This window comes from Miniopterus natalensis, chromosome 1 (genome assembly GCF_054644295.1).
Source record: "Miniopterus natalensis isolate mMinNat1 chromosome 1, mMinNat1.hap1, whole genome shotgun sequence".
NCBI classification, from domain to species: Eukaryota; Metazoa; Chordata; class Mammalia; order Chiroptera; family Miniopteridae; genus Miniopterus; species Miniopterus natalensis.
In genome coordinates this window covers 59,724,841-59,737,659 of record NC_142081.1, presented here as the reverse complement: position 1 = coordinate 59,737,659, position 12,819 = coordinate 59,724,841, and the positions used below count along the sequence as shown (strand labels likewise).

General features: G+C 42.1%; 1 protein-coding gene and 1 pseudogene across 2 annotated transcripts; both read right to left on the bottom strand.

Annotated features, from left to right (window-relative positions):
• Positions 1 to 1,203: 1,203 nt before the first annotated feature.
• CCDC32 (coiled-coil domain containing 32) lies at positions 1,204 to 12,487 on the bottom strand. 2 transcript variants are annotated; one of them, XM_016220443.2, is made up of 4 exons: positions 12,415 to 12,487; positions 10,191 to 10,446; positions 5,096 to 5,252; positions 1,204 to 2,209 (listed from the first exon to the last, which is right to left on the bottom strand). In XM_016220443.2, exons 2-4 carry the CDS (start codon positions 10,432 to 10,434, stop codon positions 2,071 to 2,073), a joined length of 540 nt encoding a protein of 179 aa, XP_016075929.1. In that variant the 5' UTR covers positions 10,435 to 10,446; positions 12,415 to 12,487; the 3' UTR covers positions 1,204 to 2,070. The 2 variants fall into 2 exon arrangements, with proteins under 2 accessions (XP_016075929.1, XP_016075930.1); XM_016220444.2 differs by having other exon boundaries at positions 12,411 to 12,481.
• On the bottom strand, positions 7,562 to 8,868 carry LOC107543024 (MICOS complex subunit MIC27 pseudogene; annotated as a pseudogene).
• Positions 12,488 to 12,819: the final 332 nt, after the last annotated feature.

Sequence of the window (12,819 nt, the reverse complement as noted above, 5' to 3'; positions counted from 1 at the left end):
AATAATGTACAGGGAATCAATAGCACAGTAGGTGAAGCTGGGAATCAAATCAGCAATTTGGAATATAAGGAAGCAAAAAAGACCCAATCAGAACAGCAAAAAGAAAAAAGAATCCAAAAAAAATGAGGATACTGTAACGAGCCTCTGGGACAAACTTCAACATTCACATCATGGGGGTGCAAGGAGGAGAGAGAGAGCAAGAAATTGAAAACTATTTGAAAAAATAATGACAGAAAACTTCCGAACTTGGTGAAGGAAATAGACATACAAGTTGAAGAAGCACAGAGAGTTCTAGACAAGATGAATCCAAAGAGGCCCACACCAAGACACGTCAAAATTAAAACATCAAAGGTTAAAGACAAAGAGAAAATCAGAAAAGCAGTTAGTTATCTATAAGGGAGCTCCCATAAGACAGTCAACTGATTTCTCAACAGAAACTTTTCAGGCCAGATGAGATTGGGAAGAAATATTCAAAGTGATAAAAAGCAAAGACCTACAACCAAGATTATGCTACCTAGCAAAGCTATCATTTAGAATCAAAGGATAGATAAAGAGCTTCCCAGACAAGAAAAAGCTAAAGGAATTCATCACCATCAAACCTGTATTTTATGAAATGTGAAAGGGTCTTCTTTTTTTCTTTTAAAATATATCTTTATTGATTTCAGAGAGAGGAAAGGAGAGAGAGAGATAGAAACATCAATGATGAGAGTCACTGGTCGAGCCCGCAACCCAGGCATGTGCCCTGACCGAATCCAGATAGCCTGGCTCCTAGGTCGACACTCAACTGCAAAGCCACGCCTGGCCAGGCTAAAGGGTCTTAAGAAGAAAAAAAGATAAAAAATAGGAACAATAGCCCTGGCCTGTGTTGCTCAGTGGTTAGAATGTTGGCCCACACACTGGAGGGTCTAGGGTTCTATCCTTGGTCAAGGGTACGCATGTACCTGGGTTGCAGGTTTGCTCCCTAACCCTGGTCAGGGTGTGTGTGGGAGGCAACCAATCGATGTGTGTCTCTCTCGCCCTCCCACTCTCTCAAAAAAAAAATCAATGGAGAAAATATCCTCAGTTGAGGATTAACAAAAAATAAAAATAAGCTGGCAAAAGTTACCAGCTCACCTGCATTGGCATGCATTTGTTTTTACTTCCCCACTGCCTGGGAGAATATCTCTGGGAGAAATCAGGTGAATTGTACCACACATACAGCTGTTCTGATGAGAAAAGTTTTATATGGATAATGCAAACTGAACAAGAATACCATAAACAAGGAGGGAAGCACAGGCTCAGCCAAAAAAGCTGCTACAAGTAGCAAGTAGGGAACTATTCAAGCAGTGGTGTCAAATGCCGAAACCATACTTACAAGTCTAATTTGGAACTTAGCCCTTTATAAATGCAGGAGGAAGTTATGGGGAAAACCACTCATGAAATTAAAAAAAAAAAATACACACACACAGAAACACCCACCTTTTCATACTTCTTTTATCCATTTTCCCCACAAGGAACAAATCAGACAAGGGAAAAACCCAGGCTCTTTTCCTTAAAGTCCTCATATTTATTATGGACTTAGAGAAGCCCCCCCAAATGGGGCTTGGATTTAAGGAGGCAGACTTCACTTTCCTTAGCCCCACTCACCCATGACAAGTTACCAAGGGAATGCTTGGGACACAGGCAGGAAAATCCAGAAGAGGCAAGGAAAAATATGGCTCACTTAACTTATACATTATATATAAGGGCATCAGCTTTTCCACATACATTTACACCTGAATCCTTCACTGGAGTCTCAGCATACATCTCAGCTGCAGCACCAGAACTCAAGCAAGCTGTGAGACATGCAGGAAAGCGGTGTTTTGATCCACCATGCACTTCATCCAAGACAGTCACACATGCCAGCCCCAAGCAAGTCCTCAGGGGCCTACAGCTGTTTGCTTCATGGAGTGAAAGGTTGAGCTTTTTCCCTCCTGAGTTTTCTCCTTGCTGAGGCTGCTGAGCTCTCCACTGTTCCCTCTGGACTCAAGACAGCTGTTCCACGCAAGTTTTGTGCATGTGTGTGTGAGAGAGAGAGAGAGAGAGAGAGATTTATTGTTCCGTTGCTGGTGGCTCGTCCCCAGCCACTGGCTTTTCCACCTGTGACTCTGGAGGAATTAGATACTGGACCTCCTCTGTACTGATGGCTACTTTATCTGGCTGGAGCCACCTCTTGAAATGCTCCAAGGTGCTAGGAAAGACCAAGAGAAAAGAGTGACTGCATCACTAATTACTTAATGATTATCTCAGTTACTCAAATACTGACTTCCCACCCACAACCAATTTCTTCCTACAATTGTTACTCCTCTGACAACTGTGCATCCTGCAGCTCCCAGGCATAATTTACCCCCTGGTGGGCACTTTGGCAATAAGCAGCATCAGGCCCTCTTCAAATACAGAGCCTCTGAAGTCTTGATGAGAAAAGCTGAAGAGCTTATGCCTTAGCCCTGTCTTTTCCCCCCTCAAAACTGGAGAGGAAATTGTCAAAGGGAGGAAACATTCAAATAAATACCAAATTATTAGTGAGGCAGAAACCTGCACATATTGAAATCTCGTACTTGAGGCAGTCTGAGACTCAATTATGCTTAGCTGCACTGAGCACAAGTTTGTTTGTTTGTTTGTGGGCTTTTTGTTTGTTTAGTTCATCCTATAGCAAGTCCCTAAGATGGAAACATCTGAGCAGCAATGTCCCCCACAAAGGAATGGCCACTATGTCAGAAGGCCTTTTTGTTTGGATCTGTGGGGAAGGGAGAACTGTTCCCCTCCCACCTTAAGTACACAGGATCCTCACTCTAAAGCCATTAGACAGTCACAGTAAAATATAAATGACCAGGAATAATGTTAACCTCACTCTATGCTCTTCAATAGCACAAAGTCCTAAGCCAAGAAATAAAGCCGTAACCAGCAGATTTAAGACACCTGTCAGTGTATGTGGGATTCGTGTTGTGCACAGTTGGATTTTTCAGCCATTATTCCCTTGCCAAAAGCAGACTATGAAGAGGGTCGTCAACTTGGCCTTCACAAAGGTGAAGAATCACACAATTCCCCTACAAAATAGCCTCTGTTTAAAACTTAAACTTTGAAATTTAAAAACAAATGCACATCTACTGTTTGCTGGTGCTTGCTCTAAACAATGAGAGACGTGTTCCCACAGATGCAGGCTCAGGGGAACAACAGCCCAGCTCAGGGGACTCAGAAGCTACACAGGCATTTAATCTTCATCTATCACACTTTTCACAGAATTATTTCAATTATTTCTAGAGAGAAGAAAAAACCACATTATTTTAGGTATTGATAAATACACAGAAATGTTAACAAGCCTTGGTGCTGATCTGATTTCAGAGAAAAAGAATTACTAGTTGAGAATTAGGCAGCAGAAAGTTTTATCTTTTCTTCTTAGAACTGGAAAAGAGGGAAGTATTCAAGGGGGGAGAGAACACAAAATTATTAGTGAGTCAAGAATCTGTGTATCTTCAAATCTTTTGTGTTTGGGGCAGTTTAAAGCTCAACTGGGTTGAGCCTTTGATATAGAAAAGAACAAAATTGGTATTATTTTCTGAACCCTGAGAGTGTAGCTGGCCTGACCGTAGATGCCACACTGATTTCTGAAGGACCTAAGGGAATGTTGATTCAGTATTTAAGATAACATAAGTGAAAGTACTTTGCAAATTAAAAGTAAGATGTATGAAGTTTTATTCGCACATTGTTCACAATTTCAGCAGCAGTATCTTCATCTGACACCATGGGACTCTCAAAATCAATGCTAATGATATGTTGTAAATTTAGGTTAAGTCATATTCACCGAAGACCTTTTGTTAAAATTCAGGTTTTTACTCCCCTCACTGATCTTTATTTTGAATGATCTGTTACTGAAGTTTAAAATTCTGTTAGGAAGAATAATATTAATAATAGCTAACACTTACATAGTACTTATCATGTACCAGGCACTGTTCTAAGTACTTTATACATAGTAGCTCATTAAACCCTCATAATAACCTTATAAGGTTTCCTCCACTTTACAGAAGAGGAAACTGAGGCACACACAGTTTACTTACCCAAGAACCAGCTTACTTACATACAACCTGTAAGAGGCAGAGCCGTTTTCCCAGTGTCGAGTACTACCCTGCTTTGTGGCAGAATGGCCCCTCTCCTTTCAGCATCGGGCCCACCTGCAGGTACTGTTCAAGTCCTACCTCCTTCCCTGGCACAAACACCAGAGCCCATAGGGAGCTCAATGGTCTCTCAACTCCCAAAGCATGTTCCATCACTTCTTCTCACCTGGCTCTCCTCTTATGCTTCCTCATGTTGTTAGGTATGTCTCTATAGATTTGTCGTCTCTCCCCATTAGTTCCAAGGACAAAAAAAGAGGGTGTTAAAATAAACTTCTTTAGCCCTGGCTGGTTCAGTGGTTAGTGTTAGCCTGTGGACTGAAGGGTTTCGGGTTTGATTCCGGCCAACGGTATGTACCTTGATTGCAGGCTAGATCCCCACCCTGGTCAGGGCGTGTGCAGGAGGCAACCAGTAGATGTGTCCCTCTCACATGGATGTGTTGTTGTTTTTTCCCTGTCTCTCTCCCCCTTCCATTCTATCTGAAAAAACGATGGAAAGAATAAAAATTAAAAATTAAAAAAAAATGAAGACAATGGCCCTGGCCTGGGAGGCTCAGTTGGTCAGCGCATCATCCTGTACACCAAAAAGGTTGTGGGTTCAATCCCCGGCTAGGACGCATATGGGAGGCAACCGATCGAGTGTTTCTCTATCTCTCTGATAATCAATAAAAACATATCCTCGGGTGAGAATTAAAAAAAAAAATGGGGGGGGAAAAAGTGAAGACAATAGTTTATCCTCAACTATATCCAATCTGTGATCAAGAGGTAGCTGGATACCCTTTCTCAAAAATCTGCTGCTGCACTAAGCAAATAGAGCAAATTGACAAAGATTGATTTTAGCTCAGAAAAGCTGATGTTAATATTAACTAATATCTCGACTCATGTCACTCTCCTTGAATTCTTTAGAAAAAAAGAAATGCCCACAGGAAAACAGACTGTCACCTAGAACTGGACTGGGAATCAATTACCTTTCATCAGAATCAAGTCCATCCACGAAGAATTCTGATGCTAACTTTTCCTGGAGGAACCGATCCCAGCATTCCTTCTTGGCTTGGGCCAAGGTTCGAAGCATGTCCTTAGAAGTCACTTCCTGATTTAAACCTTTGATTCTTCTCAGTTTATTCTCTAATGAGATAAGAAATGGAGCTTAACAAGGAAAGTGAGTATGAAATGAAACTAAATTTAAAATGCAAATGCTAACTTAAAAAATTCTCTTGCTGATAAGTACATCCACATACTCTACAAAGAGCTAATTTTTTAAGGAGGACAGATAAAGGGAAATGTACATTTTTCTTTTTCCTGAACAATGTTTTCACTCTACATTGTAGCAAATAAACACCAGAAAAAGGGAAAAGCCATAAGTTCTCATAAATAAATTTATGGCATGTTTTCTTTGAAATCACAGAAGCCCAGCAGGTATCTCTCTAAGGAATGCTTGTTTTCCCTGGCTTGACATGTATATACTATCATCTTTTTTCAACTCCTTGGAAATAATCTCTCTGAGGAGTAAATGGTTTTTCTTTTTGTTACAGTGACATGAAGTGGTTGCCAAACCTCATGAGAAAGAATTAGAGAAAATGATGAGAGAGCCAATGGTTTATTAGACACTAAAATTGACTTGATAAGAACTCAATAATAAGAGACTTTTAAGATTTCTATGTGTGATTAAATTCTTGATTAAAGAGAAGGAATCTCCCAACATTTTTTAAAGCTGCTCAACTTGTGGCCTGGATGTTGGAGTCTAATAAAAACAAACATCTTGTAATCCCTTTGGGAGTGGTCCATATGGCTTCCTGATGATAGATATTTAATTACTGTTATTTGCATTTTAAGTATAACTGTTGAACAGGCATCCCCTTTTGAAAAACACAAGAAAGGGTATCACCATGTACCTTCTGCCTTAGTTTAGTCTTGCCTTCATCTATAATAAAATGGGTAAATGATGGCTTTGGGGGATGGTAACCATCAAGCCCAGAACCACTAGAAACTTTATGATTTGCAATCCTGTTTTCATTTTTAAACAAGCCACATCAGCTAGCACCCACTGATCAAAATACATACCTTTTGTTGATGCAAATTACCAGCAAGAGCTCACCCATGTAAAATACCTGCGGTTGATAAATGTTAAATATTTGAGGAATTTTTTTCCTTGAGAATATGAAAAGGATTATGTATATCTCATGTTGAACTAGCTAAGTTTTTAATTGTTGATGTTAGTGAATTCTCTTTGATATAGTTTATTTGGCAATAAAAACAATCGTTTTGTTGTTGTTAATTCTCATCTGAGGATATTTTTCCATGGATTTTTAGAGAGGGAGGGAAGGAGGGAGGGAGGGAGAAACATCAATGTGGTCGATTGGTTGCCTCCTGCTGTGGCTGGGGATTGAACTTGCAACCCAGGTATGTGCCCTTGACTGGGAATGGAACCCATGACCTTTCTGGGCATGGGCCAATGCTCTAACCACTGAGCCACATGGGCCAGGACAAAAACAATATATTGCCTGGCCTTGGCTGTCAAGGTGGAAGGTACTCTTTTGGACTGGAAAAGTTCTTCCCCTCTCTGAGTGTGCTGAGTCCCCGATCAGGTGTGATCTAAGTTAGGGAGGCAGAGACAGGTGCCATTACATACTCCAAACCTGCCTGCTATTGTCTCCCAGACTCTGCCATAGGAGCCAGAAATGGTTCTCATTTTCTTCAGAGAAGGAAATTTTAATCATCTTCTTAAATGATTTTAGAAAATATCAAGGGAGTTTTAACTTTCTGAACCAATCAAAACTATCACCGAATCTATGAAAGTTTCTTTTCTTTGTGTGTGTGTGTCATAAAATATGGATATTTTATTCCAGCTCTGGGAAATAAAAAAAGGAAGGGGGGGACAGGGAACACATCCTTCCATACACCACTCTAATTAAGCTGACATTAATTACAAAAAGCTAAAATATATGTGTATAAGTATTTATATATATACATACATTTTTTTAGATTTTAGTCTCATAAGTGTTCACATATTTATTTTTTGTTTTTTTTATAAACACCCTCGAAAGTCATCAAATGGCCCGGCTGGGCATGGCTCAGCAGTTGAGCGTGGATCTAGGATCCAGGCGATGGGGGTTCGATTCTCAGTCAGGGCACATACCCGGTTGCGGGCTCGATCAGTGACTCTCTCATCATTGATGTTTCTCTCTCTCTCTCCCCCTCTCCTTTCCTCTCTCTGAAATCAATAAAGATGTATTTAAAAAAAAAAAAAAAGTCATCAAATGGCCCTAGCCAGTTTGACTCAATGGTTAGAATGTCAGTCCTCAGGCTGAAGGGTCCAAGGTTCAATTCCGGCCAAGGGCATGTACCTGGGTTGCAGGCTTGATCCCGGCCTCAGTCGGGGCGCGTATGGGAGGCAACCAATCGGTGTATCTCTCTCACATCGATGTTTCTCTCTCTCTCTCTCTCTCTCTCTCTCACCCTTCCACTCTCTGAAAAGCAATGGAAAAAATATATATATATCCTCAGGTAAGGATTTAAAAAAAAAGTCATCAAATGTATCCTAATACAACTACCTCTGCATCTTCACCAGTCATTTAATACGTTTAGATTATATTCACTGTGTGTGTTTTAATCACTTATGTGATTGGTCAAACTACGGATTAGAAGATGTAAGGGATAAACGTGCCTTAAGTTATACTCTATACGTCAGTTACCCATTACATGATTTTTTTCATCATTATTTGGAACTTCACATATCTTGTAGTTCTCTATGTAGGCTATTTCAGCTTCTAGTGCTGTACATATCTACATCTTCTGGATGAGACTGCCTGTGATCCATGAGCTTGGGGTCAGGCATAAATTGTGTAGTACTGAGGTGGATTCTGATTTGATCTTCACTTCAGAGCTGAGTTCTGTTGGCAAAGCCACTGAGTGTTTCAGGTCATGAGTTGTTTTTGCAGGTTTTTCTATTTCGGCAGAGCTTCCTAACTGTTTTTCCTTTAGGTTCAGGAAGTGATTCTTTTTTGTTGTTGTTTTTTCCACAACCACTTAACTGCTTCATAAATTTGCTGGCTTGTAGCATAATGCCTTTTTCCAAGTTACCTCTGCAATTACTACAGACTGAACTGGAGAACAAAGAGTTGCTACTAAAGTGGCCAGTCCCAGTGGAGAACCAATTTTCTTAAATCTAGAACCTTTTCTTGATGAAACCAAGCCTGCCAATCCTGAACCTAACTGCTCCAATTTTCAGAAGAAAATCTTGTGGTGGATTCTTCAGATAAAAATATGCATCTTTTCCAAACTGTACTGTATCCATTATCCCGTTTTCCACAAAGACATAACTACCCTTGCACCAGCCAATAGAAGAACCATCTGTAGTGTGGATGGAGGCAAAGCCCATTTGTAAATTACCAGGCTGCTCTTCAACATGTTAGATTGGAGAGGTGGTGCAGTACATATGGGGAGCTGCTCTGGTTTCACTAGCTGCTTTTTGGATTCCTCTTCTTTGGCTGCATGCACACTTATAGATGCAAACATCAGACCTGCAGGCACAGTTGTCAGCTTTCCTATCTTAACAGCCGCCATGTCTGTGACCCATGAAAGTTTCTTACAGCCCTTGGGCACAGAGCACCAACAAGCCAATGGATCTGATGCTTCAGCTTTCTCAGAGAGCCACTGCTTATCCTTATCATCATTAAACAGATGTTCTGACTATCACAAAACAGAATTGCTAACCTCCCCAGCCATGGCTGCAAATAATACTGTCCTGTCTTTGGTGGCTTCCTGACATATCTCACATTACACCCTCATCTTTCTCATTAGCCATCATTCCACCTATGTTTTTCTTATATCTTTTCCTCCAGTAACCCACTGACAAAATTCCTATGGTTCTTCCAAGATATTTCTTAGCAATCATGTAAACTCTATTCTGACTCTTCTTCCTGCATTGTCTTCCCTTCCTCAAATAATTATCCCCAGGTTTGGTTTTGTGACACATAGATGGATCTCATGAATGTTTAATAATAAAAATACACCACAATTTTAAAGCATGGCAATCACTGCCCTAGACTGATATTTCTCTTTCCCCTAGCATGGGACAACCTGAATCTCTTTCCTGTGTTTTGAGTCTCTCTAAATACTTATACTTAAGGCCATAGAACAGGACAGTGAAGATGTTTTCAGGAAATATTTTAAAAAATAAAATAGTGCCCAGCCGGGCATGGCTCAGCGGATGAGCGTCGACCTAGGATCCAGGCGATCAGGGTTCGATTCCCGGTCAGGGCACATGCCCGGGTTGCGGGCTTGATCAATGACTCTCTCATCATTGATGTTTCTATCTCTCCTTCTCCTTTCCTCTCTCTGAAATCAATAAAGATATTTAAAAAAAAAAAAAAAAAGCAAATGCTTGGGACAAGTGATAAGAGAAATATTAAAAAAATAAAAATAAAATAGCTAACAAGCGGCAGAGTGAATTTTATGCCAACAGGCTTCCATTCCAACAATCTATTTAAGATAACAGTTTTTCATAGCATTGGAAATCCACATGTAGTTCCAGGCCATGACCTTTTCTTTTAGGATGACATAAGGTTTGTTACTTTTGAGTTACTTGAATATATGAGCCATCAATCGTAGGCAAGAGGGTCTACAGAATGCCAAGAAATAAAGCAGACTTTAGATAAAACAGAGGCAAGAGATTACAAAGACCATTTTAAGAGATGTACAAGGAAAAGGGAGTCCTTCCCACAACCAACCTGAAACACCCCCTAGACTTACATACAGATATATGTGGTGAGGACAAAAAAATTTTTTTAAGAACAGAAAACCACTCTGGCTGGTGTGGCTCAGTGGTTCATGAACTGAAGGGTTGCAGGTTTGATCCCCAGCCTGGTCTCTCTCGCATCTCTCTCTCTCTCTCATCCCTTCCTCCCTTCCACTCTCCCTAAAAGTGAATGAAAAAAATATTCTCAGGTGAAGATTAACAACAACAACAAAAAAGAACAGAAAACCAGGTTTGATGTAAAAGAACTTCAACAAGCATCTTTAAAGCCATCAGTTTATGATTAAAAAAAAAAAAATCTAACTTACCTAGAGATGCTAAATATACTTCTGAATCCTGCAAGGGAGCCCAAGGCTTTACAGCTGGCTGAGTAGCAAAGTCTGGGACCTCCCTCCGGCCTGTGCCTGCAGGGTAAGAATCCATAAAGGAGTCTGAGAAGGCATTTTTGGCACCATCCTCTTGGTCAGGATTTGGCAGACAGGAACAGATTTCAGCCCAAAGATCTGGGCCAGATTTTGTGGCTGTAGAGTCAATGCTCTCAAACATTTTCATTTGGAATTCGAGCTGAGAAAAGAGAAGCTCAAGTGAGCAAGGACTGGCTTTAAGATGCAATATAAGTATGTAGTACTCAGATATATGTTTACCCATTGAAGCTAATAGGCTTTTTAGAAATTTCTCTTAACAAACCTTAAAATGTCTTCTATTAGGTTTCTGTGTTACAGATAAAAAGACGACAAAAAGGTAATTGGGTTCCTCTTCTGGTTCTGCACTCAAGTTGTTTTCATAATGAAGTTTGTCTTTAAAAAGTAATTTCTAGCCCTAGCCAGTTTGGCTCAGTGGCTAGAATGTCGGCCTGCAGACTGAAGGGTCCCAGGTTCGATTCCAGCCAAGGGCACATACCTCAAATGCAGGCTCATCCCCCGCCCCAGTTGGGGTGTTTGCAGCAGGCAACCAATCAATGTGTCTCTCTCACATCAATGTTTCTCTCCCTTCCACTCTCTGAAAAGCAATGGGGGGGAAAAGGAATCTCTACAAGCCAGATACAAAAAGATAAATACTGCTCTGGTGGCTCAGTGGTTAGAGCATTGGCCCGAGGACTGAAGGGCCCATAGTTTAATTCCAGACAAGGGCACTTAACCTTGGTTGCAGGCTGGATCCCCAGCCTTGATTGGGGCAGGTGCAGGAGGCAACCAATCAGTGTCTCTCTCACATGGATATTTTTCTCTCTCTCTCTCTCTCTCTCTCTCCCTCCCCCCCTTCCATGCTCTCTGAAAAGCAATGGAAAAAATATCCTCAAGAGAGGATTAAAACACACACACAAGGATAAATACTGAATGACTCCACTTATATGAGGTGCCTAGTGCAGTCAAATTCATAGAGATAGAAAATTGGACAGTGGTTGCCAGGGGTTTGGGGGATGGGGGAATGGCAATTATTGTTTAATGGGTACAGAGTTTCAGTTTGGGACGTTCTACAGATGGATGGTGGTGATGGTTGCATAACAATGTGAATGCCACTGAACTATACATCTAAAAATGGTTAAAATGGTAAATTTTATGTTTGTATGTTTTAAAACACACACACACATGCATGCACATTTCTATGGCATTTCCAGTGAAGAAAATCATCCTGCACTTTTCTCCCCAAATCTCCCAAATTCAACCACTCTGTCCTCAGCCAATTAAATTCTGTTTTCAGTAGGGCACAGACTAAAGGTCTTGCACACTTTTATATACACAAGGATAATAAAAGTGCTGCTTGGTGAAAACTGTCTCTGAGGGAGCACTGTCATACGCAAAGGCCCATGTGCTCATTATGTGTAGAAGCTGGGCTGGATGCCTGGTGTTATTTTAATAGTCAGAAACACTGAAAGACAGACATGTTCATCATTTTGTACATGAAGAATCTGTGGGATCTGAGGATCAGAAGGGTAACTTGTCAATGGCACATTACTGATATATGGTGAATCCTTGATTGGAAACCAAACCTGTGTGGCTCCAAAATCCATGTTTTTACCCAAGGCTGTAATTCTGCCTGATTGGGAATATACTGAAAGTAGCCCAAGTAGTCAGGGCTACGCACAGCGCCTGAGGGCTTTCATAACCATCTAGTCTTACAGGACGGGCCTTTGAGATTAGGAAGGCTGCGGGCGGAAAGGTTTGAATAATTCCAGGAGAGCCCAACCAGCAGCGCAAGGGTTCGGAAGTAAAAGGGACAGATATGTCACAGCAGCCCTGAATGAACTGATGCCGGGGGCCACAATGAACCTCCACCCCCATCCCCAAATCGTTTAAACGCACCCTAGCCAAAAATTTGCTCACACCCGGAGCCCCGGCCCCGCTTCCCTCCTAGGCAGTTCAGAACCGAAGGGCGCAGGGAACTTTGATGTCCAAACCCCGGGCCTCAGTCACTCTGGCCTCAGCGACTGGCTGGGCGGGATGAGTCCACCTCCGAGGCCTCCCTGCGGCATTCCAGGATGGGGCGGGAGCCGCGAGTACAAAATGCTGGGTCCCCCCGCGCCTCCTCACCTACCGCAACAGCTTGCCCAGCAGCCCGCAAACCCTCAGCTCAGCTCGGTCTCCGGCAGCCGGGGAAGAAATGGGTGGGCGGAGCCTCTGAGTGACGGATCCTGAAAGTCTTCCAACCACCGCCCGACCTGGCGACGTTCTGCGCGTCGATAGGTCGAGTGGATGAGGAAGTGAGGGCTGAGCGCAAGGAAGCGGTGGGCGGGCCTGTTGTTGCGGAAAAACAGTGGAGCCAGGTGCCCCGCTCCCCACCTTTTCCCTGGAGCTACATTGGTTCCACGTGTTCCGTGCGTTCCGGCGGCGCGGACGGTGCCCGCCACCCATCGCCTTCTCGGAAGAGGAAGCCCGGTTTTCAAGGCCTTTGACTTCGCTCGGTTCCCCGAGCAGGTCACCTCCTTTGCAATTCTCTGGG

Excerpts from the sequence above, each read along its gene's own strand:
- CCDC32 (XM_016220443.2), bottom strand. The coding sequence starts at position 10,434 with ATGAAAATGTTTGAGAGCATTGACTCTACAGCCACAAAATCTGGCCCA. Across the intron at positions 5,253-10,190 it reads AGTATATTTAGCATCTCTAG|AGAATAAACTGAGAAGAATC; the intron begins GTAAGTTAGATT and ends TTATCTCATTAG. Across the intron at positions 2,210-5,095 it reads GGACTTGATTCTGATGAAAG|CACCTTGGAGCATTTCAAGA; the intron begins GTAATTGATTCC and ends GGTCTTTCCTAG.